Here is a 24315-nt window from a genome sequence, read left to right as displayed (position 1 = left end):
AACAAACTTGCCCCCCTATGCTTGCATGTTGGCTTTGTCCCTGCTCCCACCTACATAAAACAGGTAGCGGTTAAGAGCCTAACCATAAACAAACTTAATATCATCTATTTTTTTTTACTTCATATGAATTTTGTCTCCTCCATGAACAAACTTGCCCCCCTATGCTTGCATGTTGGCTTTGTCCCTGCTCCCACCTACATAAAACAGGTAGCGGTTAAGAGCCTAACCATAAACAAACTTAATATCATCTATTTTTTTTTACTTCATATGAATTTTGTCTCCTCCATGAACAAACTTGCCCCCCTATGCTTGCATGTTGGCTTTGTCCCTGCTCCCACCTACATAAAACAGGTAGCGGTTAAGAGCCTAACCATAAACAAACTTAATATCATCTATTTTTTTTTACTTCATATGAATTTTGTCTCCTCCATGAACAAACTTGCCCCCCTATGCTTGCATGTTGGCTTTGTCCCTGCTCCCACCTACATAAAACAGGTAGCGGTTAAGAGCCTAACCATAAACAAACTTAATATCATCTATTTTTTTTACTTCATATGAATTTTGTCTCCTCCATGAACAAACTTGCCCCCCTATGCTTGCATGTTGGCTTTGTCCCTGCTCCCACCTACATAAAACAGGTAGCGGTTAAGAGCCTAACCATAAACAAACTTAATATCATCTATTTTTTTTACTTCATATGAATTTTGTCTCCTCCATGAACAAACTTGCCCCCCTATGCTTGCATGTTGGCTTTGTCCCTGCTCCCACCTACATAAAACAGGTAGCGGTTAAGAGCCTAACCATAAACAAACTTAATATCATCTATTTTTTTTACTTCATATGAATTTTGTCTCCTTCATGAACAAACTTGCCCCCCTATGCTTGCATGTTGGCTTTGTCCCTGCTCCCACCTACATAAAACAGTTAGCGGTTAAGAGCCTAACCGTGTGCTAGCTAGCTAGCTAGCTAGCTAATGAATTTAGTCCGAGGGAGGGAACACATAGAAAGCATGGAGCTGATCTAGACTGTTGTATATTCGCTCTCCGCCTCTCTCCTTGGCCGGACGACGTACGTACCGCACTCCTCCTTTCCTAGACGGGCAATAGGCCATTTGACCCAGTGACCCACCCACTCCCCCCCTTTCCCAAACACGACTCTTCCCCATCGCCACGCCACGCCACAGGAGTAGTAACTGGTCCAGAGACAGAGAGATCAATGGACTTGTTGGTGGCCGGCCGAGGCCGATGGATAGATTCTCCTCACCCAGGCCGTCGACAGCAACCATCTAGGAAAGCCTGACGCACGCGGTACACCTCCGCAGGTGCTCGTGCTCCAGCAGCTAGCTAGCTCGCTCTAGAGCCGTCGAGCTGGAGGAGGAGCTAGCCCAGTCCCAGAGATCTCTCTCTCCTCTCCTCTCCTCCTCTATAAGTACGTCAGGCCGTCCTGGTGCAACAACCGCAGCAACAACGGGAGCGAGCTTCGACAAGACAAAACCACGCCTTCATTTCATCACACACCGCCGCCTCTACCTGCTCGCCGGCGGCGGAGAAGGATCACCGCGGTGACAAGCAGAAGAGGATGGTGGGGAGCAGCATGCAGCGCGGGGACCCGCTGGTGGTGGGGCGGGTGATCGGCGACGTGGTGGACCCGTTCGTGCGGCGGGTGGCGCTGCGGGTCGGCTACGCGTCCAGGGACGTGGCCAACGGCTGCGAGCTCCGGCCGTCCGCCATCGCCGACCAGCCGCGCGTCGAGGTCGGCGGCCCGGACATGCGCACCTTCTACACCCTGGTCAGTTCCACTTCCCCGCCGTACGTCCGTACGTCGCTCTGGTTAATTGCTTACTCCGCGGTGCGCGCAGGTGATGGTGGATCCGGATGCTCCAAGCCCCAGCGACCCCAGCCTTAGGGAGTACTTGCACTGGTGAGAGCAGAGCATGCACCATGTCCATATGACCAACAAAACAAAACATCTCCCTCCTCCTACTTGGCTACTTCCCTAGCTTGCTTGCTTGCTTGGAAATATCCCCACCAACATGCCGTGCCCCTGACCTAGCAGTAGCAGAGTAGTAGTAGTAGTAGTATTCTAAATCTAATCTAATCTAAATTCAGATTTATTGCCGCAGCCGCTCGCAGATATTTGTACACAGTTGACGGGGCCAAATAGGATCTTTCAGCCAGAAAAAAAACGCATTGAATACACTTGCAAGAGATTACCGATCGAGGGATAGGCGGATAGCTCACTCTCTCACGTGGTGTGGTGAAGACATGTATGGGCGAATGGCCCACTCACCACCTGAGTTCTATCAAATCTCTTGCGCACCTGACCTCCGAGTACATGCTAGGACTCTAGCTGATTTCAGAACCAAAGATAAAAGTACAGTAGTAACAAATAAGGAAAGGATTCTTGATTTTATGGGCAGAGTGGCTAATAAATGATACGCTAAGTAAATAAATAAGATAAATTTCTTATGTACTCACTTGTTTGTGTATGGTGCTAGATTCACATATCTCCATGGTTTAGTCATCAGGGACTGCACATTTAGATGCCCAATAATATGATCAAGCAACTATTTAATGTACCTATAAAAGAGTTCAAGTCTATCTTTAAATCATCTCACTAATTAGTAACTTCGAAAATATCTTACATTATCCCATATATGGACATCAAAGCATATTATCTAGACCCATGCATATGCATGGGAGGCGCATGTACTTAGGAGTGGAAAAGTTTATACAGAAACACACACACACACACACACACACACACACACACACACACGCAACTATTCTAATGCATAAATTATATTAAGCAAAAGTTTAAAGAACAAAAAATCAAGACATACCAAAATACTATATGAAATAAGGAAGATGCTTGCATTGTACAATTAGAATCGAATTGAGATAGCCAGGACAGTTATATCTTTGCTAATTCGCATCATCACGTTATGGATTTATACTTGCTTACATTAAAAATAAAAACAGGTTCATATGCAACAATTACACTAGAACAAAGGTAATTACACCATAAACGATATTACAAATTCATTGCAAAAGTTTACTAGAACTTCCATCGAAGCAAAGCAAACAAAGAACACAAATTAACTAAAAATTAAAGGTTGGAATTGCCTATATTTTGATAATATGTATTTAGATAAAGATTTAAGGGGAGGGGGTGTTCTTATTCATCGTTTCGGGTTTGATGTATTTAATGTGTTGAGTTTGAACTATATGTACCATACAACGCTACAAAGTAACTCCTTCGCTTTTGCAAGTTTCAAAACAGGAAAGAGAAATCCTCACGAGGTCTTACAACATTAAGCCAAACAAAATAAAGAAGTAAGACATTAACATTATTTCTTATGAAATATTATCATGGTGTCATAGCACAGTTGAGATTGCACGTGAGCGAGGAAAGTATGTGATCAGGAAACGGTACATAAATGGAAGGAAATATTTCCTCTGTTCCAAAATAACTGTCTTAACTTTGTACTACCTTTATTACAAAGTTATACTAGGTTTAAGACACTTATTTTACGACGGAGCGAGTAAAATAATTTTGAGTGATTATCTAAAAAAACTAACATGTGGTCCAACATGCTAATAAATGCACATCTTGTGCATTATTCAGTTTTTTCGGGTGTTTCGTCGGGCTTATAGTAGTATTTTGCACTTCGGCTTTGGCTTTCGGCTTTTGGCCTACTTATTTTCCAACCAAATGAAACTTGCGCAGCACAAAAAATGGCTTATCCCTCTTTACATACCCATGCTGGCTGCATGACAACCATTGTGTAAATACCCGGTTGGCTTATTCTATAGCTAAAAACGTCACCACAAATCGCAACAGAATCTTCAGGTTTTCCTGAGGCCAGAATGTGTTGCACAAACTTCACTTAATCATCAACTTCACTTTTTTATGGGAAACTTCACCCAAGACTTGTCATCTGCTTCCTTCTTCTACGGCTGGTTGTAGTGGAAAGTATCATATACTAGTATCATGCATATGATACTAGTCTATGATACCACATTCGTAATGCATAGTATCATATGTTAGTATCATAGAGTAGTTCATTTATTGTCATGCAAGACATATAGTAGCACATCATTTAATATGATAGTATCATGATATGATACTCAACCCTTTTTTCATTTAATTCTATGTCATCTCATTGAAATTGTTTAGTTGGCATGCATGATACTGCATATGATACTTCCATTACAGACAGCCTAATTAAGCAAAGCAAATGCAGTTCCCCTATGCATGCACTGAGCCAAAATTAATGTGATGTACCGATGCAGGCTGGTCACCGACATCCCGGCCACGACAGGAGTGTCTTTTGGTACAGGAGAAGAAACCTGATCTTATGTTTTCAATCACTTCACTATATATAATCCTAATCTAATGAAACTTTTGTGTGTGTGGATACATATCTAGGTACCGAGGTTGTGTGCTACGAGGGCCCGCGGCCGGTGCTCGGGATCCACCGACTGGTGTTCCTGCTCTTCCAGCAACTCGGCCGACAGACGGTGTACGCCCCGGGGTGGCGGCAGAACTTCAGCACCCGCGACTTTGCCGAGCTCTACAACCTCGGCCTGCCCGTCGCCGCCGTCTACTTCAACTGCCAGAGGGAGACCGGAACCGGCGGGAGAAGGATGTGATGATCGACTCCTTGTAGTATAATACTAGTACTAGTATATGTGACCACACAAGAAGAAGAAGAAGAAGATGATGATGATGATGATGATGATGATGATGATGATAATGAGGTCGTATGGGTGGTTTATACGGGGCGAAATGGAGAAAACATTGTAATATTGAAGAAATAATAAGTAACTATGCGTGCGACATTTTTTGATCTGATGCCGGTACTATATCGAAGAAATAATACCTATGTGTTGTAATCTACTATGTGAACTGTCTTTACACTTTTTAGAAATGTATTCTTGGGTGCTTGAGATTGTCCATTTCCCATCCCGCCTCCTCTCTACCAAGAGTAATTTTCTTACAAGGTGGCTGTCTCTTCTGGTCCCAATATTGTTTTCACGTCTGAAGAAGTGCAACAGGTTATTTCTACGGCTTTCTGTTTAGTATTTAGCACAAGTAGTTTTATGTAACCATTGTTTCGATCGAAATGAGGCAACATAACGGAGAATAAACAAGTATTTGTTGAATCCAATACATGATTTCAATACTTAAGAACCATGAATAAAAACATAATTTTGCATTTATTTCTCATCTTTGTAAAACGTACTTGTAGCAACAACTTGCATCTCGTATGTTCCTTTGACAAGGGAAGACATTCAAATATTACTCAACGGTGCGAACCAACCGGTGGTTGGATGGTTAGAGGGACAGTGGTATCCTCAATTCATCAGTGTTTAAGTTCTAGTGCTCGCACTATTCCTGAATTTATTTAGGATTGTCTGCGATGGGCGTTCAATGAAAGAAGACGTTCCCGTCGACAAAGATGCGTCTACGATGACTTCGTAAATCTCAAGATGATATGACAGCTCAGTCTCTTGAAGATGTCTATACGGATAGGATGTGCATGTGTGCATTCATAAAAATGGGTGTATGCGTGTTTATATGAACGCTTGCGTTTGTATTGTGTTTAAAATATGACTCGGTGGTTGTGAAAACACATGTATTTATCATTTATATTGCTAGAAGCTGATAACAAATATTCGCAACATTATGGTAATGTTCATGAGGCACGACTGCAACAAAGGAAGTGGGTTTACTCAAGAACTGAGAATACAAATATCAATTTGCTCATTTTCTTTCTTTCTTTTTTGTTTCCGTGTTTCTTGTTGTAGATCAAAGCTTTCTGTACTCTTTAACCGCTAGTTTCTCGTTCTCCCTCTCTAGAGACACGACGGCACTGTGGTGGTGATGGTTGCATCCTCCAGATGAAGAATAAGGTTTTCCCAACTCCTGGTCCACCCAAGAGGAGGACGACAGATCATCTAGTCACTGTCCGTCTCGAATGGTGGATCTGCTTGTATCTTTGTGTTATGCAGGGGGTCTTCGAAGGGGTCTTTTGGCAGAGTGCACCCGCTTCATGTCTTGGTCCTATGGCTCCTTCTCCGACCGACGACATTCGACCAATTTCAACATCGCCGGGGAGCTTCTGTGGTTAGGTGTCTCTCCATCTATCTAGCCGAATCAGAGGCAATTGCTCGACCCTTTCATCATCTTGTTCTCTTGGATGGCGATATGTCTTTTCAAATCTATTTCGGCTCCGACTGCAAACTTTTCAGCTGCTAAGTCAACAACATTTATGTGGCTTCGATGGTGTTTCAGAGGTCCAGAGACAGCATCGAGCTTCGCTCACAGCGTGCCGCCGGCGAGTGCAAGAGAAAGACCACATCAATTTCCCCCAAGGACATGTACATAATTTCCAGTTTATGTAAGGATGGCCTTGTACGGATTGGTCCGCTTTAATATATGGCCTTTGGCCTTTTCTCAGCAACAAAAGAACTCTAAACATATGATGTAAAACGTTCTTGTAGAAACAACTCACATATTCCTTCACAAATAAATAGCATCCGACCCACATTTATGTATCATTTGTGTTATTGGAAGCAGAGAACAAATATTAGCAAAACTATGCTTGTGCAGTTATGCTACTATTCAAGATGCATAAGGGGCCTGCTCGACCCCAGCCACCACCAAATCTACTTCGCTTTGCTCTTTCGCAACTTTAAACCCATATTTAAAACATGTGAATTTTTTATTTTGACATTCCTTTAATCGTAATGCATATTTAATATTTTATAATGTCTCCACATATTTTAAAATTATGTACGCCTATTGCATATACAGTTAACATTTTCAGAAGTTATCTACAAAACGAGGAAGAGCTGTAAAATATTTTTTTCAATATGGGTGCTAGCAAAAAAATACAAATGCATGGTCATATGTGCATGAAAAGAATTAGGAAAAGTGTGTATACATCTTTTCTGAGTAAAGCAATGTTAGGTCATATTATGCACAGTAAACATGTTAAGATATTTGCTAGAATTTTTTTGCATATTACGGCAGGTATACATCTACGGGATTTCTAGAATACTTTTTTTTGAGAGTTTTTTCATTCATATCAAGTACAGTGAAGTTGACCCTTACAAACACACTAAAACGCAAACACGGAGGACCTTGAACACCTAGAGTACCTAAGACAACCATAACAAGAGGATCTCCGGAGCCTTGTGTCATCATCTCTGAATCTTGAGAGAAGACCCCTGCAGCAGAAGGATCTACAACCAGTCGCAAGCATGTCATCATCTTCGACCATGGTACAATTGCCGCCACATTGTTTCCTCCTTACTTGACACCAGCGCTGAAAGGGCATGGACATCAATCCAACACACCTGCAACAGTCGTCGCCATCTTTGGCTTTGAGTACCGTGAAAAGTGTCCCTTCCGGAAAGAAGAGAACTCGAGTCATCCGACCGGTCCAGCACCGCGGCCGGGCCATCGGCCCGGACAAAGCATGATCTCCCACCAGCACCAGCGCTGAGGAAGGAGAAGAACAGCAGCAACAAATCATACCAACAAGGAAGAATAAGGGTCTTCGTCTCCCTGCATCCATCGTCCATCTGAGGACCCAAACGGCCAGTACCAATGGACCTCCAGCCACCATAGCCCGCGACCTTGACGAGATCCGGGGATCCCCAACCCCGCTGGCTCCTAGACGAAGGCAAAGGCTCGCCTGACCATGAACGAAGCCCGGAGAAACTTATTCCGACGCGACACCACCGCAACGGCCTCGACGGCGTCTCCCTCCACCCTAACCGTACCACACACACCCACCTAGCGAACAGACCCGAGGTTCCCCCTCCCTCCCACCGCCGGAGCGGCCAACGAAGAGAGAGGGAACCGGAGGCGTCGCTGGCGGCGCGCAAGGGAACCCTCGTCGCCTCCCTTGATCGCCTCGTGCGATTTCTAGAATACTTAAATGCACAAATACAATGGTAATATGTATGTGAAACTGTAATATCAAGATTACAGTTTCTATTGACTATTGGTGAATTTTCCTTGCTTGGAGAATAGACAGACCAGTTTCTATTGACCATTGGTGAATTTTCCTTGCTTGGAGAATACAAGAAAGAGGAAATGCTCTTCAATCTTCACCAGAAGATTTTGTCACGCGACAGTTGCTAAAAATCAATACCCAAAACTGTTCCTCGTGATCTCAATCACTCTATAGAGCTGAGATTCCTTACAATTGCTAGAACATAGACGACAGAACGACAAAATAAATCAAAAATGGGAAGATTTTCACAACCGTCAAGCATGATATAAATCAACAGAGAAAATCATGAAGCATATGCTATAGTTCATTCTAAACCATGAAGCATAAACATAAACAAAGAGGTGAGATTTTCCCAGGTCCTAGAATGTATCCTGCTATCAGGTTGGTTAGTAGCAGTGCCACAATCTTGTCAGTCGAACTGTAAGATCAACCTCGCCAACAGTCCAGCTTCAGTTTGTAAGTAGTAACAACGAACTTATGCACATGGAATCCTTGGTAGGGCATCAATATTTACCATAGTGGGTTAAATGTGGGATAGAAAAATGAGAAAGGGGCCTAAACTGGTTCGCATGCTGAAGTTCTTATGAAGCGAATGGGGATGATTCTTCAATTGATTTCTGGTCTGTGGGCTTCAACTCCCAATTACGAAGGCTGCCAGTTGCCGAGTTGGACTTTGAAATGTACAAAACCTTGTTGTGGAACCTGTGAAGTGTTTTCCGGTGACCGACACTTATATATGTAATCCCTGCAGCTTCAATCTGACTGTATAGATGAACCTGTGCCGGAGGAGAAATAGTTAAAATGGTCTCAAAGTATAACTATTTGTGCAATTCAGTAAATATATAGATGATAATTCCAGAATTAGCCTTCTTCGCAATTTGTTGTAGGAAGCAGCTCGTAAGGGTAAAGATAGGCGCAATAGCAGTATATGGGTTGTTACCTCATTTGTATCATCTAGTGCACTTGTGGACTCGTCCAGTAGGACCAGAGTTGGTTTTGCGAGTAACAAACGAGCAAATGCAAGACGCTGTTGCTCCCCTAGCGAAAGAACACTGGCCCAATCATGGACAGAATCCATGCCATTGAAACGTGGCAGTATGTAGCCCAGCCTAACAACCTCAAGTACTCTGATCAGTTCATCAGTTGAGGGCATCTCAGGCTTGGCACCAACTCCATCTGACATGGAGGCTTCAGATAGAAAGGAAAGAGGAGCTGGTATTCATACAAAATAGCACAACTTTAGGTCAGTCGCACATGAATGTTTCAGAATCCACAGATGATCATAGGTTCGTCCCGCATCTGACAACAAAATTCAAACAGCTGTAGTACTCCTGCGTCACTGTCAGAACAGAATGACGCAACTACAAGATTAGAAGAAGGAAAATACAAGTAGCCGCTAGAATTTTTGCATTTTACTTCTGTTAGATGGAATCATTCTGCATTAACACTGAAATGAACATGCTAAATTTCAGAACCATCCCGTGGTACTACCCCTAGAACTTTTTCCAAATGCCTAGAATTATGTTAGTTTAAACGCCATAATATTTCTCATTTAGGCTTACAACCGGACCCCTCAACGTCTAATCAGACAGCCCAGTCACTGTCCAGACAGGAGAGAGAAGAAAAAAAGCCACCCAACCGGACCATCTCCGTCACAAGAAACAAAACACAGAAATGGTTTACGATATGAGCAATAATGTTTTCACCTCTTCCTTCTTTTAGTACATGAACACATTTCTCTTCTTGTACTAACAAAATTAAATTTGAACTTGATCTTTCATGTGTTAGTTATTTTTGGATTACCGTTACACAGTTCGTGGAGAATTTCCATGTTGACTCAACGTCCAAACTGATGTAGTTTGCACCTAGATGATATTTTGTACTCAATACCTCCCCATGAAACAAATTACCTTTGCTTTGAGCATCATTAGTTGGTGACTGATGTATATTTGCAGTCCATGTAGGATAGAGCAATTGCTGCCGAAGAGTGCCCAAAACCATATATGGTCTTTGTGGGACAAAAAATATGCCATTATCTCTTCTCTGCTTGGAACTTTGTAATAGTTCTTCACCCTCTGGCTTTATGATGGATGGCTCATTAGAACCTAAATTTGCTGTCTGAAGCTGCCTAGAATCTTTGGCATGGTATATGATATTCCCAGTGCCACTAGTCCAAAGGCCAGCCAAAGCACGCAGCAACGAGGTCTTCCCACAGCCGCTGGGTCCCATCACCTAAAAGTAAAAATGAGAACACCATATCAGTCTGATGTCACCAGTACTATTTGTGTTGCTGATTGTGCAACTAGATATAAGACATGAAATACCAGTAGATGGTCCTTGTCTTTTAATTCCATATTGAAGTCAGTAATAAGAATGTTTCCGCCCCTTGGTGTTAACAATGTCAAATCACAAATCTCAAGAACTATGCCTGGCTCAGATTGCATTTGTGATCCATTAGAACTAAGAACAGAAGGACTGACGCTCTTGAAAGAAATGTTGATCCCATCAATGCTATCACGTCCGGGTAATAGAGAAGACTCATTTTCACCCAATAGATCATCAAATTCACCTGTGGTTTAAAGTTTGATTAGGTTAACTTAGGTACCTTAGCAAGTAGTACAGAGAGAGAGCGGGGGGGGGGGGGGGGGGGGTTACCTAAACGATCAATGACAGCTGAGAATGCACTAATTGACTGAAACTGAAAAACAATGAGAGAAAAATCACTGAGGATGTGATTGAAAGCAGACACTGATTGGTTTATTACTCCAAACTCGATTTTTCCTGCAAAGAACATTGGAGCAACAACTGCAGCTGGCAGGATTTGAATTAAATATCGGTAACCATTGGTGAAGAACTCCAGATTCCGGGATGCTATCAGTAATTCCTGCAAAGATAACAAACATAGTTCAAAAAGGCGCTATTAGGCGCTCGCCTAGGCACGCTTAAGCTCTAGGTGTTGGCATAGCGCCTCGTTTTGTCCCTAGGCGCTCAAAAAAGCAGCCGGTGAGGTCCTCCGACAAGAAATCAGCGTTCCCGACAAGGAATCATGTTTCTAAAGAAAGAAATCAATCTCCCCGATGAGGATTGACCTCCCCTCCGTGGATTCATCCACTCCGATGACAAATCGACTGATTCCGGCAAGATATCGTGCTTCACTAGCTATTTCCTATCGGTGTAAGCAAGGTAAGGAGGAAGAGCAAGGGAGAGAGGATGAGGGGGAGAGGTGGCGTGAGGAGGAAACCTAGATTTTCTGTCGACTGTGCACCATACGAAAGCTTCAATAGGAGAATTGGAAGATGTGCTTGTGGTTTAATGGGCTAGACCAGGCCATCTAGCTTATTGCTTCATGCGACAGTACAAACGCCTAATTACGCTTAATTTTGCATAATCAGACCTAAGCTAGAAAAACGTAAGTAGGTGGCCAAACGCATTATTAACTCCTAGCCCTTTTTTGAACTTTGATAACAAACAAAGTCAAACATTAGACCATTCGCAAATATAAATTGCATCATAATTTTCTAGTTGGACATAAAAGTATATAGAGAGCAAAGCTGATGCAGGGTGCCTGTTTTCAAGAATGGTAGTGAATTCCCTCACGAGGGTATAAATATAAAAGCACTTTGTTCAGGGGTCCGAAAATCATCTTAGTTTGGATACTTTTTTCAGAAGTATATGTGTTCCATTCTTGTCAAAGTATAGGTTACAAGATGTACACACACCTAAGAAACACTGAAGGACACCTGGCCCCGCTCTTTTGCACAAATAACCCCCAACAAAGAAAACTACAAAAAAGGACGTGGTTACTAGGTGCAGTATATTTTAGTACAGTGGCAGTAGAACATTATGACTGTGTATGTAATACCAAAATTTTACTACAGCGTGATAAGAAAATGTAGTATTGATAAATTTACTGTAAACGTATAAAGCAGCATATTAATGTGAAATGTGACCTATGTAATACCACATCCAGAGAGACAAAGTTCTAGGCATTCAACATGCTTTTTTAGCTATGATGACATTTTATTTCACTCGCCGATCTTGCTGACGCTGAGGAGATTACGGCGACACCGCAACGTGTTGGTGGAGCAGATCTTGGACGAAGCAGAGATCTGGAAGTTAGTTGGCACTAAGCGAATGGCGCGCACAACCACCTACTATACTCCTGGTCAGAATTTTGGCTCAGGCTCTTTTGCGTGGCTTTGTGGCAGATTCAGGCTGCAGTTTTCATAGTTGGTTGTTAGCCTTTTGGTCATGTTTTGGGTCATAATCACCTGTGGCGTTCTATCTTCTGCGCCTTCTCAGTGTTTCTTCCGATGCAAAAATATACACTCTTTGCAGCTACTTAGCAGGCTTACCTACTGATAAATGACCCAATGGTGGCTTTCAAAATGTCGGAACAAGGAAAGTGGAGCAAAACAAAAGGGAATATAATGCCATAGACAGGCTATACAAGCAATGCTTACAGTTAGGTTTTGGTAAGCCCTCCTGAACCGATCCAACAGAAGTTGCAATTCATTTTCCTCACCACCATAAAAGGCAATTGATTCAGCATTTTCTCTAACACGGACAAGCCCGTAACGGAAATCAGCTTCTTTCTTTTCTTGCATGAAGTTCAAGTTGACCAAACTCTGTCAACACAAGCATGACCAACTATTAGTTACATGAATAACGAAAGAATGTGAACAATTATATCTATTTTGATTCAAGTTATAGATAAATAACACTGGTAAAAGCCTTACCTTACCAAGGAAGACACTAATAGCGGTCCCTCCAAGAGAATAAACGATAAGAACAACGAATAATGGTGGATAGATTCCATAAAGGATATTACTGAATGATACCAAATCCACGACAGCGTTGAGAAGTGTCAGGGAAAACGCAAGCGCAGTTCCAGTAAATGCACTTAGATCATCATTGATCCGCTGGTCTGGATTATCTATTAGTGATTGAGACTGAATCTTGTAGAATGTTCTGTTCTTAAAGTAGCGCTTCATGTAATAACTTGTCATCCATGATCGCCATCTTAAAGAGAGGGTTTCTCTTGCATAGTCCCTCAAGACAAAGAACTGTATAGCAGTGCAAGCAGGAGGTTGCAAATCAGAACATAAGTCTATTAAGAGGTACACTATTTGGTGAATCTGCAACATGAGAAGCAAAGTAGCGAATACAGTTCCTAAGAGATCAAATGTTCAATTGTGAAATTGTGTAGTACTTTTACCGGGAGTCCGGGACCTTTTGCTAAATAGAAGAGATAACCAGGTAGATTTCAGGTAAAACATCAACAATATATTTAGCTAGAGTCTCTTAAACAGAACATTGTGGATCTAGACAACCCTGGAAAGGATACCTATCATGATATACAAACCACTGATACTTAACACAGAAAACCGCAGCTATATTCCCTCTGTAAATACTAGTCATTGATTGTTAAACAGGATAGTGCACTGATGGAGAAAAGATTACTCATAAGGTAACATCATCCAATATTATCACTATTCAGTCTATTCATGTCAAGGTGCTGCAAATAGCAGCTTGAAGAGCAATACCTACAAAAGGGCAGCAATATGCTCACCGGAACTCCTACAGCGAAACCTCCCAAGTAGTACAGCAGTTGCTTGGTAAATTGTTCCTGATCCTTGTCTTCAAAGAGACACCACTAAATATGTGTTAGCCAGTAAAAACATAAGATGAAGTACGTCCACTTTGAATTATATGACATGACACCTTCAGTTACACCCATAACTGAAAAGGCTGAAAAATTACTTCTTGTCTACTTGGACATTGCAGATGACATCCAAAGATTCAACTGAGGTATGTCCTCTTTAGTAGGAAAAAGTGTTAATCGCTCCCTCTCCTACCCTCTATCTTAATCACGTGCACTAGCAATTATGTGTGTGTATTTCTTCAGAGCACTAACATTCAATCTACCAGTTCATAACAGTTTTAACAGAAGGCGAAACATACCAGCAAGGGCGTTGTAGAAATCACGGCCCAGAAAGTTGAATCCAACACTGATCCCTGTAGTCGCCAGCGTGAGAGCAAATACACCAGCAAGCTGCAGCCTTGCTTGGACCTTATCCTCTGACCACCAGTAAGGCGCGGCAACTTTCCAAAATCTTCTAGCTAGAGTTTTGAGGTCTGTGCCAGCTCTCTATCAGCATGAGATGAAGGAAATGTGCATTCATTAGCAACCCAATAAACAACAAACCAGCAACTAGCACAAGAGGCGCCGACATTTGCAGAGTGACATGCACAACGTCCAAAATGTCATTCGCTGCAGGTATAGAATGTTGAACACAGGAGGCTGGCTCAAAGCAACTCTAGATCCAGCAACTGCAGCTAATAGCGCGATGTGGAATTGCATTCAAGAACAACGATCCTTAATCCTATACTGTCAGTTTGACCGTACAAAATCAGCCTTATTGAAGCACATTGCAGCGACATCGCAATAGCAAAGCAGACAGGCTGGCATTTTGCTTATGCACGCCTAAACAATACTCTAAAATCACGACAAGAATTATGGAACGGAGTGAGGGAGTATTATGTATGCTGAACCTGAACTGCAAACCCGTGGTTGCAGATCGCACCACGAGGAGTGTGTGTCCATTGCAAAATCTAACAATGCGGCAGGACGCTAACAGTCCTTTTAGACACTTCAATAGGCGACTAAATACGAAACAAAATAAGTAAATCTACACTCTAAAATATGTCTATATACTTTACATCCATACATAGTCCAATAGTGTTATCTCTAAAAACGACTTATAGGAGTATTTAAGAAGAGAGGGAGTAGAAGCCAGTTGCAACACAGACCTAAAGCCCACAAGGAAAAGTAGGAAGAGTAAAAACATAGTGCTGGTTACTAAGCTCAAAGCGGAGCACCGAGCAGAGAAGACCACCATAATCACCTTGTCCTCGCCTCCTGGAGGAGGACCAGGGGAGTCGCTGGAGGCCTCTCCTGCGGCGGCGGCGGCGGCCGCCGCCCTCCGTCGCCCGCGGCGGCGCATGGCGGGGGGCGCCAAGGACCGGCGGAAGGGCATGCCGAAGCGCGGCGACGCGGAGTGGCCGAGGCCGCGAGACAGCGGCCGCGGAAGCGATGGTGGTGGTTGCGGAGCAGGCCAAGTGGTGGGGAAGCAGCAGCATGTGGGCAGGACGAGTAAGTGCATCTTCCTCGCCCACCTTTTTTTTTAAATCGTTTCTCCCCCACGTCAGAGGAGATGCTCGTGCTCGTCGTGGCAAGCGAGTAATGGCGAGCGCCGTGGACCACGGCGGCGGGCGTGGGAGGCGGTACTGGCGGAGCAGCAGAGACGTTACGGTTCACGCTGCTTGGAATCCACCCGCGGGAGGCGGACGGGTCGCTGACATCCTGGCCACCCGAGGATAGTGGCCCAGCTGCAGCCACCCGAACGAGCATGCCCGTCTCCTGGAGGACGACGACATGGCGTGGAGGTGGTGGTAACAAGCAGCAGCACCACACGTATCCTATCTTCTGAAAATGAAAACAGAAACAGCACGTACACGACGGAACACCAGCAGTAACAGAGAAGATCAGTTAAATAAGCTGTTCATATCAGCAAATGCATTGCATCAACAATTGGGCATTTTCTTTCCTATTGGATTCCTTTTCCTTTCTCTTCTTTTCTTTTTCACAGAAAGAAAGCATCAATTTATTACAGCAATGAAGAATTTACAATGCCTGGCTGCCAGTTAAACTGCTTTTTCTTTTCTCTAGCCTGGTAACACCTTCCTCGCTATCTAGCAAAATTATATATGTGACTAAAATACAAAGAAAAACACACGCTGGTTGCATGATGACTGACGGCCATGCACAAGATGATGAAAGAATCTTGGATGAATGTGGCGCTTCGCCACTGTAATTGGGGTTGGTTAGTCCTTGTGAGCAAGCACTTCAGTTCATGTACCCACGGCAGTTAGGAGCTTTACACAGGCAGGGAACCTTTCGATCCTCCGACTCGTCGGGGTCAAACTTGTAGTCATACCTGCGCAACAGAGCAAGAAATAGAGGGCCTCAGAACATCAATTGGTTGCACATTTCGTTTTTCGGTGTGTACATAAATCACAAAGTGGTGGACAGGGTTATGAAGGAGTTACGTCAATTCTTCTCCGGCTGAAACATCTCTTCTGGCAATCAGAATTATTTGGCTCTTGTTGTCGCCAACGCTCACGATCCTCGCGTAGCAGTTAGGCATGCACTGCAAACGTGACGAGTATGTTGGTTACCATTTCATGGGGTTCAACAAGATGCAGGTGTGAGAGCATGATGAAGGTTTACCGAGTGGTTAATTATACGGGCGATGTTTCCTCTCTCCGTAGCATCAATCACAACATCTTCGCTTATTTTGAACAGCTGCGGCAGCAAAATAATAATTCACCACGTCAGAACATCAAACTATACAGTTTTTATGTGATTCTAGTTGGTTCTACACTTGATCAAATTGTCATCAAGAAAAAGTTGCATGACGGCAATTAGTCATACCAGTTACAGTTCAAGTTGAAAGAAGAGAATCGACTAAAACAGTACAAAAAGGAAAGTATAAAAGTAACTCACGTAGCAGTCTTTATTTTCCTTGTGATATCGTGCTTCCCTCAAATCAGCAACACTGCGCCTGACTTGGTCCCCGCGATACTCGATAACCTGGAACAAGTTTGGTTAGCTCACAAATTAAGAACAGATTCCTCACAAATGGGGTGTATTTAAATAAGTGCTTCAATAACATTTGCATTGATTACCATTTGCCCCTCTTGAATTTTCCTAACAGCAAAGAGCCCCCATCCATGTACTCCAGATCGACCACAAGAGACCCTCTTATTTTCAGTTCTCTGAAATGATCAAACATATGTTTATTGGTTTGCTCATATAGTCTTTAATGAACCACGATCGTTCAGAAAGTAAACCTGTAAATATTGAAGCCTTTCTTTGAACGTAGCAAAAGGTCGGTCATCCTTCTGGTCCTGCTGACAAGGAAATAAGATGCCTAAATGTTTCTAGCATCCAAATGTAACTTCAAAAAAAGAAGTGGTGATGCTAAGGACCAGGCAATTACCATGTATGTGTTCAAAGCCTCAATCAAATCCTGAGAGTGGTGTCGGGGTCCCATTATTCGATGGGCAACTGCCTCTCCTTGTTGTTTCTGGAAGACAAAGATGACTTAGTACTAAGGACTTGCTGACAAAACACTAGAAATTAAAACAACACAGGTCTGTTAACATCATTTGCATTTAAGATTAACCTAAGTTGGGCATAACAGTATGTCACGCAAAACAGTGTTGCTGCAATTTTCAGAATCAACACACACGAACATGCACACACAAAGGGCAAAGAAATTATACAGGAAGGATGTAAAAAAATGGTCAATGTATATTAAGTATAAATGAACTTGCAACGAAAATTATCACAAGGTAATGTCCAAAAGATTAGCAGGAATGGTTAGTAAAGCAAGTGGATGTTGTATGATCGCTTAGAGATTTATGCATGAAAACAATCAGCACCGTTTTTTCTTAAATCGTGTGACAATACAATGGTATGTGTATGTGTAGTGGGGAGGTGTCCAGGGTGGGTGCAGAAAACCAAGATAATTGGAAAATACCTTGTTTTTCAACATTTCATAAGGTAGGCACCTTGCAGCTGGGCAGTCAGAAATTTCAGAAGGAAAAACCACCTCCTGGTGATTTTCGCACTTAGCTAGTCTTGCAGGAGATTGTTTCTCATTGTTTTGGAGCAAAAATTTGGTGGAGAACACTCCATCAGGTGTCTTCACTATCAACACATTATCTGGGTCAGGAGTACTGAAGTGGACAAGAAAGAATAACATGTGTTAGTAACATTTGCTGGTGTTAATTTATGCCTCAGGTTACATTTTCACTTCAGCAAATGACATTGTTCCAAGATCATGCCAGTTCCATGGACCATATTTGCCATTATTTTCTTATAAAATAGGTTTGATTGGTACTAAAATCAACCCCAAAAGGAAGTATATATAACAATCATGAAGCCAACTTACAATTGTTCTTCTAGATAACCACTCGTGAATTTAACTTAACCAAAACAGAAAAATCAAGTGAGAGAACTATTACCTGTGAAACGCACAGTAGGAGACCATTTTAGTCACCTTCCTACCATTTCTCTCAGAGTATTGCAACTGCAAGAGTACAGGAAAAGGACAATTTTAATCTTTATGTTCAAAATCGGTTAATAAAGGAACAAGCACCAGAAAATGTTTGCATCAAATGATGCACAGTTTAAACAGTTGTATCAAGTTATGCTTTAAAGACAGCATGCTTAAAAAAATTAGGATTAGCTCGAATGGAAGTATTTGAGCAACGACACAAAAAAAATGGCACAAGGAAACTTTTGCCACAGCATAGCTTAAATGTTTAAGTTGGTGGCAAAAACTTGCTAATCCACAGTAATACTACACAGAAGCAAAGAACATCAAGCTTGTAAGTGGCAGATGCTCAAACATAATCTTTCAGACAATCATTATAGCCAATAACATGCATTATGTTTTCATATAAGAAAAGAGAGTGGAGGTTAAATTAAAGGAAATGGACATGCAAACATATTATGATGACAATTTCCTCTACAAAAAGGGGGCAAAAGCAGTCTACCTCCATGCGATATCCAGCTCTTGATGCACATATTGCATGATAATAAGTGGAACACTTGTAGCACTGGGTGCAGGCCCCATGTATCTGCTTGCATATGATACATGTCTGGAGTTAACAACAAAAACACAGAGTTAAACAAAGAGTAAGGTTACTGAACACAGAAGCACATACAATAATTACCCATTAGGTAACCTTGCAAAAAGTACCAGATAAAAATCCTAACCTTCTTAAAGTACTCAGAAGGGATGCTCAATATGCCCATAGCTGGCTCCATTGTCTCGTCAACAGGAAATGAGACTTTAGGCTGATACCAGGCACACATGACATGAACCCACAGTTGGTCAATATCAGTTGGCTTGAGAGCACCACCTAGGAGGTCCAACAAGAAGTACAAGTTAACATCATGCGTAATCCATAAACAACATGGTAAACAAGACAAGAAAACATTAGAATATTATTAGATACCACTGTGCACCAATCAAATTTATCACATCAAAGGAATAAAAGTATAGAACTAAGCATGAATATTATTAGATACCACTGTGCACCAATCAAACTTATCACATCAAAGGAATAAAACTAAGCATGAGTCGGGAACACAATGAAAACGTCAACGCTCAAGGAAATTACTAAACGGTCCAAACAATTCCATGTTAATGATGAATCATGAAACTATGGAGCACACCAACTGGAGTCCTGTTTGGGATGCGGGAAAAATGAGGCCCTATTTGGGATACAAGAATTTCACAGGAATTGTTTCATATAGAAATTAGGAAAAGAACAAGTGTTCCAAACAATGTAGTATAGGTATTCATCGAGACAAAATACCTTTTACAGGGCATAGGCAGCATTCTTTTTTTTGTTGGGGCAGTTCACATGCTCGACAAACCCAATTAGTTAAATCCTGTACGACACGAGCTCCGTAGCACTCTTGATGGACAGCTATTTGACATCTGAATACATAAATTTTAGAGAAGCTTTTGTTAACCACTAAGCATAAAAATTTACATAAAATGTAGACTTAAAACATCGAAGGAATTCTTAAGTGAAGGTGATGGATAAAAATTCAAATGACGGCAGAAATTACCTGTTACAAATGATAATTTTGTTGTAGTCCCAATCCTCAACCCACCGACAGACAGCACAACGTTCAGTTGTCCATTTAGCATATACTGGACTATAAGGGTTTGCTGCAGATATTGGAAAAATCATCTGCGTTAAGTCATATTACAATCACCAACCACACAGCAAATGAAAAATCAAGAGTGATGTACCTTGTAATGAAAGCAACTCTTCTTTCTTAATACCTGGGGTAGAAGACTTGAAATTCCCACCGGGAATATCATGAAGCTGCAGATAATGACAAAAAAGGAATCTTGTCAGTTTTGCATGGATATGTGCCTTAGTGTCAACTAGTGATGATACGCAGGGCATTGCTGCGGGACTTGCTTGCAATTATTTCAATGAGATTTGATTACATGAAATATTAATATTTGGATTAATAATCTGAGAAACTGATACATTTATTATATTTGATTATTGTATAGTTGTAGAAAAATTATTGAATATGACTAGCATGCTTGGTGCATGTTAAGGCCATGTTGGGTTAATCCCCTCACCGCAGGATTGAAGGGGATTGGAGAGGTTTGAGGTGGATTTTGACTTACAAGGGATTTAATCCCCTTCAATCCCTCTCAAACCTCTTCAAACAATGCCTAACCGAGCAAGGCATAAGGCAGATACTTTCCCATGCATGGTGTCATGGTCAGTTGGCATAGTTGCATGTTGAGAGAATTGGAGTTAGTGGGGATCAACTATCTAGGTATATAGGATAAGAATTCGCGTGTTATGTTGAACCACAGATGTCCAAGTTGATGAAGATACTGAGGGCTTACCAAGTCAATTAGTGGCTCCCCAGTGCCCTTAAGTTTAATACTCATCTTCCAATTTTTCTTCCTTGAGCCAGTATGCCTCTCCCACTCATTCAGAGTCATCATCCTTTTCTTGCAAGACTTGCATTCACATAATATCCTGCCAGCAAAAACAATACTCAAATACCAATACTGGTGCAACCGTGCAATGATGCAAGCACACGAAAGGAAATCAATGCAACATGAAGACCACTAGCAACTGTGTAATGGTTTTTATTGCTTCTGGTCTCTAAACATCATATGAATTCCCATTACAAAAGTGACCAGTCCTCAAGGGGTGGCTACAGTAAGAACTAAAGCAACCTAAAAGCCACTTGCTTATGCCCCAAGTGAAGGTTAAAGGACCAATTGCCAAGTATACAGTAGCCACTTCAATTATGTAACATATGTTTGAGCACTTATACTTTAGCTCTCAAGTCAATTTTTCTAGCCCAGAAAATGAACCAAAAGAGGAAAGTTGCAGCTCCACGAAAAGAAAAGATGGCATATTTAATAGTATTTCTTTCTAAACAGTTGACTTGATACAAAAAATATTACTTTAAAATAATAAAATATTAGATTTAGATAGAGTATTGATAAATAAGCAAATTTAAAGAAACACGTAATCTGAAGATTCAGTAAAAAATATGTCAAATGCTTACATGTGCTTCTCTGGTAAGTACAATGCTTCCATCCCAAAGCAGCACACAGGTATGGATTCAGGCAATTTTTCCTTTGAAGTGCTGGCAAATCTGTGCGGAGACATGTTAGAAATTGGCATTCTTGTTTATTATAACAGCCAACAAACATCCATAGGTTTGAGAAAGAAATGAATAACTCACTCTGAACTGTTGGACGTGCTCGTTTGTTCAACTTTCAATACTCTCTTGCGTTTAGACTTACAATCAGGACAGAAATACTCAGTATTTTCTAAATCCTGGCAAATAATGTGTAGTCAGTGAAGCCTATCCATGGAAGCATTGCATATTATATACTGTATGTAACAAACATCATGGCATTAAAATGTCAACACCAAACAAAGGTAAACAAACAACCTTCAGTTCACTGCATGTCTGGTCGCATTCTACATGAACCCAAATCTGGCACTCATCACAGCATACCTGCGAAGAAACAGATTGCAGGTCAATGCATACAACAATCAAGAGAAGATAATCTATATAGCATAACCAACATGGCTTCAAGGCTTACCCAGTTTCCACCATCTGTGTGATGCCAAATTTTCTTGCATATGCCACAGTATTGCTTTGACTGCAATAGCTGCAGACATAATAGTATTTACCCATGTAAGGCACTAAATAGAAATGAATGGGTTAATAGAACATACAAAGCACCTTAGTTTGCAGTCACATGACTGAGACATACCTTCTCACAGTGCCTACAAAGTAACTGCTCTGCTTCTTGCTTCTTTTTCTTTGAAACCTTGGATGGGAGACGGTTACCACAACTATCACAGCATGCTGATGATTTAACAACAACCTGCAACACAGTAAATAAATCAGATAGCAGCCTAGCCAAGGAGAGGCGGCTACAAGCTCGGCTATTACACGTCCAGTTACCTGGGAATGAGATTGACACTCCTGCTCGTTATTAGAACCGGTCACTTCATGTGCGCCATCAGCGACAGAATGCTCATTAACAGACTTATCCAGAGAGCAGACCCCTTCTATCTGGAGCTCAAAAAAGCCACGCTCGGCAAGGAAAGCCTCCTCAATTGCTGCACGGAATTTGCTTGGCTTGAGCTTAAGCTTGTGCAGAGATTGTCCCTGGAACCTGTCTAGGTACTCCACAAAGGGAAAGATCATCCCTTGCTTAACCCATCCATAGTCCTACATACAAATGAATACGACAATGTGAGACCTGGAAAAGAAAAACAGAAAGGAACCGTTTGGTTCGTATAAACCAACCAATTCGACCAGGAAAAGAAAACTGCAACCCTTATCCAGGACAGTGTGATAAATAAATTACCCTGTTCTGGCCGCCGGCAGAGTAACCGAAGAACATGACGCAGAGCGCGCCGGGGACGCAAGAGTTGAGCACGACCTCCGGGGCGTGCTGCAGCGGGTTGATCACCAACGCGGGCCATGCAGGGCTCTTCTTCCCCGACCTTGCCCACACCACGTCCCCGAGCACAAAATCCTCTGGCCAGTAGAAATCCTCTCGCCTCACCTCGGCCTCCTGCTTCGGCTTGCACTCCACCACCGGGGACCTCCCCTCCGGCACGGCATTCCCAGCAGCGGCATTGCTGGTGGGCGTGACGACCACGGGCCTCTCCTCCGGCGCGCATTTCCCACCGGCATTGCTGACAGAAGTGACGACGCTCCCACTGAAACAGCCCGAGCTGCCTCCGCTCCTGCTGATGTTGCGGCACGCGCGGTACAGCTCCTCCTCTGTCTGCGCCGGCTTGCCTGCCCACACCGCAGTCTGCACGGCCCCAACCGCAAAGGAGTCGTCTTTCGGGGCGACGGCGCGCACCTCCACCTCGTACACCTCGCCGTCCCCGTCCTCGGCGGCGGCGGCGGCGGGCTTGCAGGCCTTCTTGGCGGGCGGCGGCGCGACGGCCGAGTCCCGGAACCGCGAGGGCACGACGCGCTCCCGGCGGCGCTTGGCGGGCGGCATGCCCTCGGCAGCGGCAGCGGCGGCGGCGGGGGGCTCCAGCTCGTATGGGACGGCGGCGGTGCAGCGCTTGGGCGGGATGCGGGAGGCGAGCATGGCACTGGCGCCCGCGGCGGCTAGGGCATGGGGGTCAGGGGCGCGCGATGCCCTGGAACCTCGAATCGGGGCGGCGGATTGTTGGGCGGGGCCTTAGGGTTCCGGCGGCGGCGGCGAGTAGTAGTAGTGTAGGGATTTAAAGGTCGGATGGGATTTGGATTGTTGGGTCGGCTCCGTCCGAGATGGGGATTTGGGGCGGAGGCGGATAGGGACGAGACGATGCGCGCCGACGCGGGGCCGAAAATTTCGGGTTCCCTCCGCCCGTCGGAGGGATTTGGGTGGGTGGGGGCGTGCGGGTTGGGTTTTGAATGAAGTTTACGGAACGCGTTGCCTGTCAGGGTCGGAACTCGCGTAGTTGTAGGAAGACAAGAGGCCGGGGAGGGGAGTGAGCTGGGGAAGACGACTCAATGGTCGGGTTGCGGCAAACAGAGTTTTCGCGCCGATCTGGATGGTCTCTCTCTCTCTCTCTGGCTCGTGCCGTGTGGCTGGCGCTGACGCGTGAGTGAAGATCGATTCCCCGGCCATTGGATTCTGGGGGCTTTTTGTTGCTCGGATCGCGGGGGGGGGGGGGGGGGGGGGGGGGGGGGCTCTCCTCTCTCTGTGTCCGACTATGCTTTGCGTCCACACGCCGCCGTCGCCGGGCTCCGAGTCCGGTAGCCTCAGATGACGCAAATACGTGCCTCTTTTTCTTTGGCAAAAGAAGGGCTTTTCCCTTCCGATTTTCTACAAGTACCTCTAATTGGAAAATCAATGTGTGTCAGTATTCAGTCATTAATGTGAACATGATTTAAAGACGAAGAACCAAATCAATTTAGAAATCAACTCACTTTAACTAGATAAAAAAATAATTACACATACAAATAATTAAGTCCATCTAAATAGTAGGGATTTTTGCGTCAAAACAATTATGAAATTGAGCCATTAATGCAATTTATTAATTACTCAAAGATTTAATTTAGGGTGCAAATAATTAATAGTAGAAAGTTTTTTTAATCGTTTATCTACTCCTAAAGG

At 43.2% G+C, this 24315-nt stretch overlaps 3 protein-coding genes across 4 annotated transcripts; 1 reads left to right on the top strand and 2 right to left on the bottom strand.

Annotated features, from left to right (window-relative positions):
* The first annotated feature begins 1161 nt into the window (after nucleotides 1–1161).
* On the top strand, nucleotides 1162–4902 carry LOC123443129 (protein HEADING DATE 3A-like). The gene is made up of 4 exons (XM_045119402.1): nucleotides 1162–1788; nucleotides 1859–1920; nucleotides 4296–4336; nucleotides 4432–4902. The coding sequence occupies exons 1-4, from the start codon at nucleotides 1579–1581 to the stop codon at nucleotides 4653–4655; spliced, it is 537 nt and encodes a 178-aa protein (XP_044975337.1). The 5' UTR covers nucleotides 1162–1578; the 3' UTR covers nucleotides 4656–4902.
* Nucleotides 4903–8153: 3251 nt separating this feature from the next.
* On the bottom strand, nucleotides 8154–15466 carry LOC123443127 (ABC transporter D family member 2, chloroplastic). 2 transcript variants are annotated; one of them, XM_045119400.1, is made up of 10 exons: nucleotides 14941–15466; nucleotides 13997–14183; nucleotides 13605–13672; nucleotides 12772–13098; nucleotides 12496–12660; nucleotides 10688–10916; nucleotides 10357–10601; nucleotides 9943–10264; nucleotides 8973–9244; nucleotides 8154–8808 (listed from the first exon to the last, which is right to left on the bottom strand). In XM_045119400.1, exons 1-10 carry the CDS (start codon nucleotides 15196–15198, stop codon nucleotides 8614–8616), a joined length of 2268 nt encoding a protein of 755 aa, XP_044975335.1. In that variant the 5' UTR covers nucleotides 15199–15466; the 3' UTR covers nucleotides 8154–8613. The 2 variants fall into 2 exon arrangements, with proteins under 2 accessions (XP_044975335.1, XP_044975336.1); XM_045119401.1 differs by lacking the exons at nucleotides 8154–8808; nucleotides 8973–9244 and adding an exon at nucleotides 9251–9371.
* A 102-nt stretch (nucleotides 15467–15568) lies between these two features.
* On the bottom strand, nucleotides 15569–23757 carry LOC123443126 (histone-lysine N-methyltransferase ATX4-like). The gene is made up of 22 exons (XM_045119399.1): nucleotides 22558–23757; nucleotides 22149–22418; nucleotides 21955–22068; nucleotides 21781–21849; nucleotides 21627–21692; nucleotides 21414–21508; nucleotides 21234–21323; nucleotides 20557–20692; nucleotides 19936–20011; nucleotides 19749–19851; nucleotides 19490–19614; nucleotides 18885–19030; nucleotides 18662–18766; nucleotides 18128–18192; nucleotides 17641–17839; nucleotides 17098–17184; nucleotides 16949–17005; nucleotides 16784–16873; nucleotides 16602–16688; nucleotides 16326–16400; nucleotides 16145–16245; nucleotides 15569–16032 (listed from the first exon to the last, which is right to left on the bottom strand). Exons 1-22 carry the CDS (start codon nucleotides 23299–23301, stop codon nucleotides 15942–15944), a joined length of 2991 nt encoding a protein of 996 aa, XP_044975334.1. The 5' UTR covers nucleotides 23302–23757; the 3' UTR covers nucleotides 15569–15941.
* Nucleotides 23758–24315: the final 558 nt, after the last annotated feature.

The sequence above is a fragment of the Hordeum vulgare genome, chromosome 3H (assembly GCF_904849725.1).
Source record: "Hordeum vulgare subsp. vulgare chromosome 3H, MorexV3_pseudomolecules_assembly, whole genome shotgun sequence".
Classification (NCBI taxonomy): Eukaryota; Viridiplantae; Streptophyta; class Magnoliopsida; order Poales; family Poaceae; genus Hordeum; species Hordeum vulgare.
Note: the sequence above shows the minus strand (reverse complement) of the source record. Positions and strands in the feature narration are given on the sequence as shown.

Excerpts from the sequence above, each read along its gene's own strand:
- LOC123443129 (XM_045119402.1), top strand. The coding sequence starts at position 1,579 with ATGGTGGGGAGCAGCATGCAGCGCGGGGACCCGCTGGTGGTGGGGCGG. Across the intron at positions 1,789-1,858 it reads TGCGCACCTTCTACACCCTG|GTGATGGTGGATCCGGATGC; the intron begins GTCAGTTCCACT and ends CGGTGCGCGCAG. Across the intron at positions 4,337-4,431 it reads CACGACAGGAGTGTCTTTTG|GTACCGAGGTTGTGTGCTAC; the intron begins GTACAGGAGAAG and ends ATACATATCTAG.
- LOC123443127 (XM_045119400.1), bottom strand. The coding sequence starts at position 15,198 with ATGCACTTACTCGTCCTGCCCACATGCTGCTGCTTCCCCACCACTTGG. Across the intron at positions 10,917-12,495 it reads GGGCTTACCAAAACCTAACT|GAATTACTGATAGCATCCCG; the intron begins GTAAGCATTGCT and ends TTATCTTTGCAG. Across the intron at positions 10,602-10,687 it reads AGCTGTCATTGATCGTTTAG|GTGAATTTGATGATCTATTG; the intron begins GTAACCCCCCCC and ends TTTAAACCACAG.
- LOC123443126 (XM_045119399.1), bottom strand. The coding sequence starts at position 23,301 with ATGCTCGCCTCCCGCATCCCGCCCAAGCGCTGCACCGCCGCCGTCCCA. Across the intron at positions 18,193-18,661 it reads GAGCTGGATATCGCATGGAG|TTGCAATACTCTGAGAGAAA; the intron begins GTAGACTGCTTT and ends GTACTCTTGCAG. Across the intron at positions 16,401-16,601 it reads AGGAAAATAAAGACTGCTAC|CTGTTCAAAATAAGCGAAGA; the intron begins GTGAGTTACTTT and ends TTGCTGCCGCAG.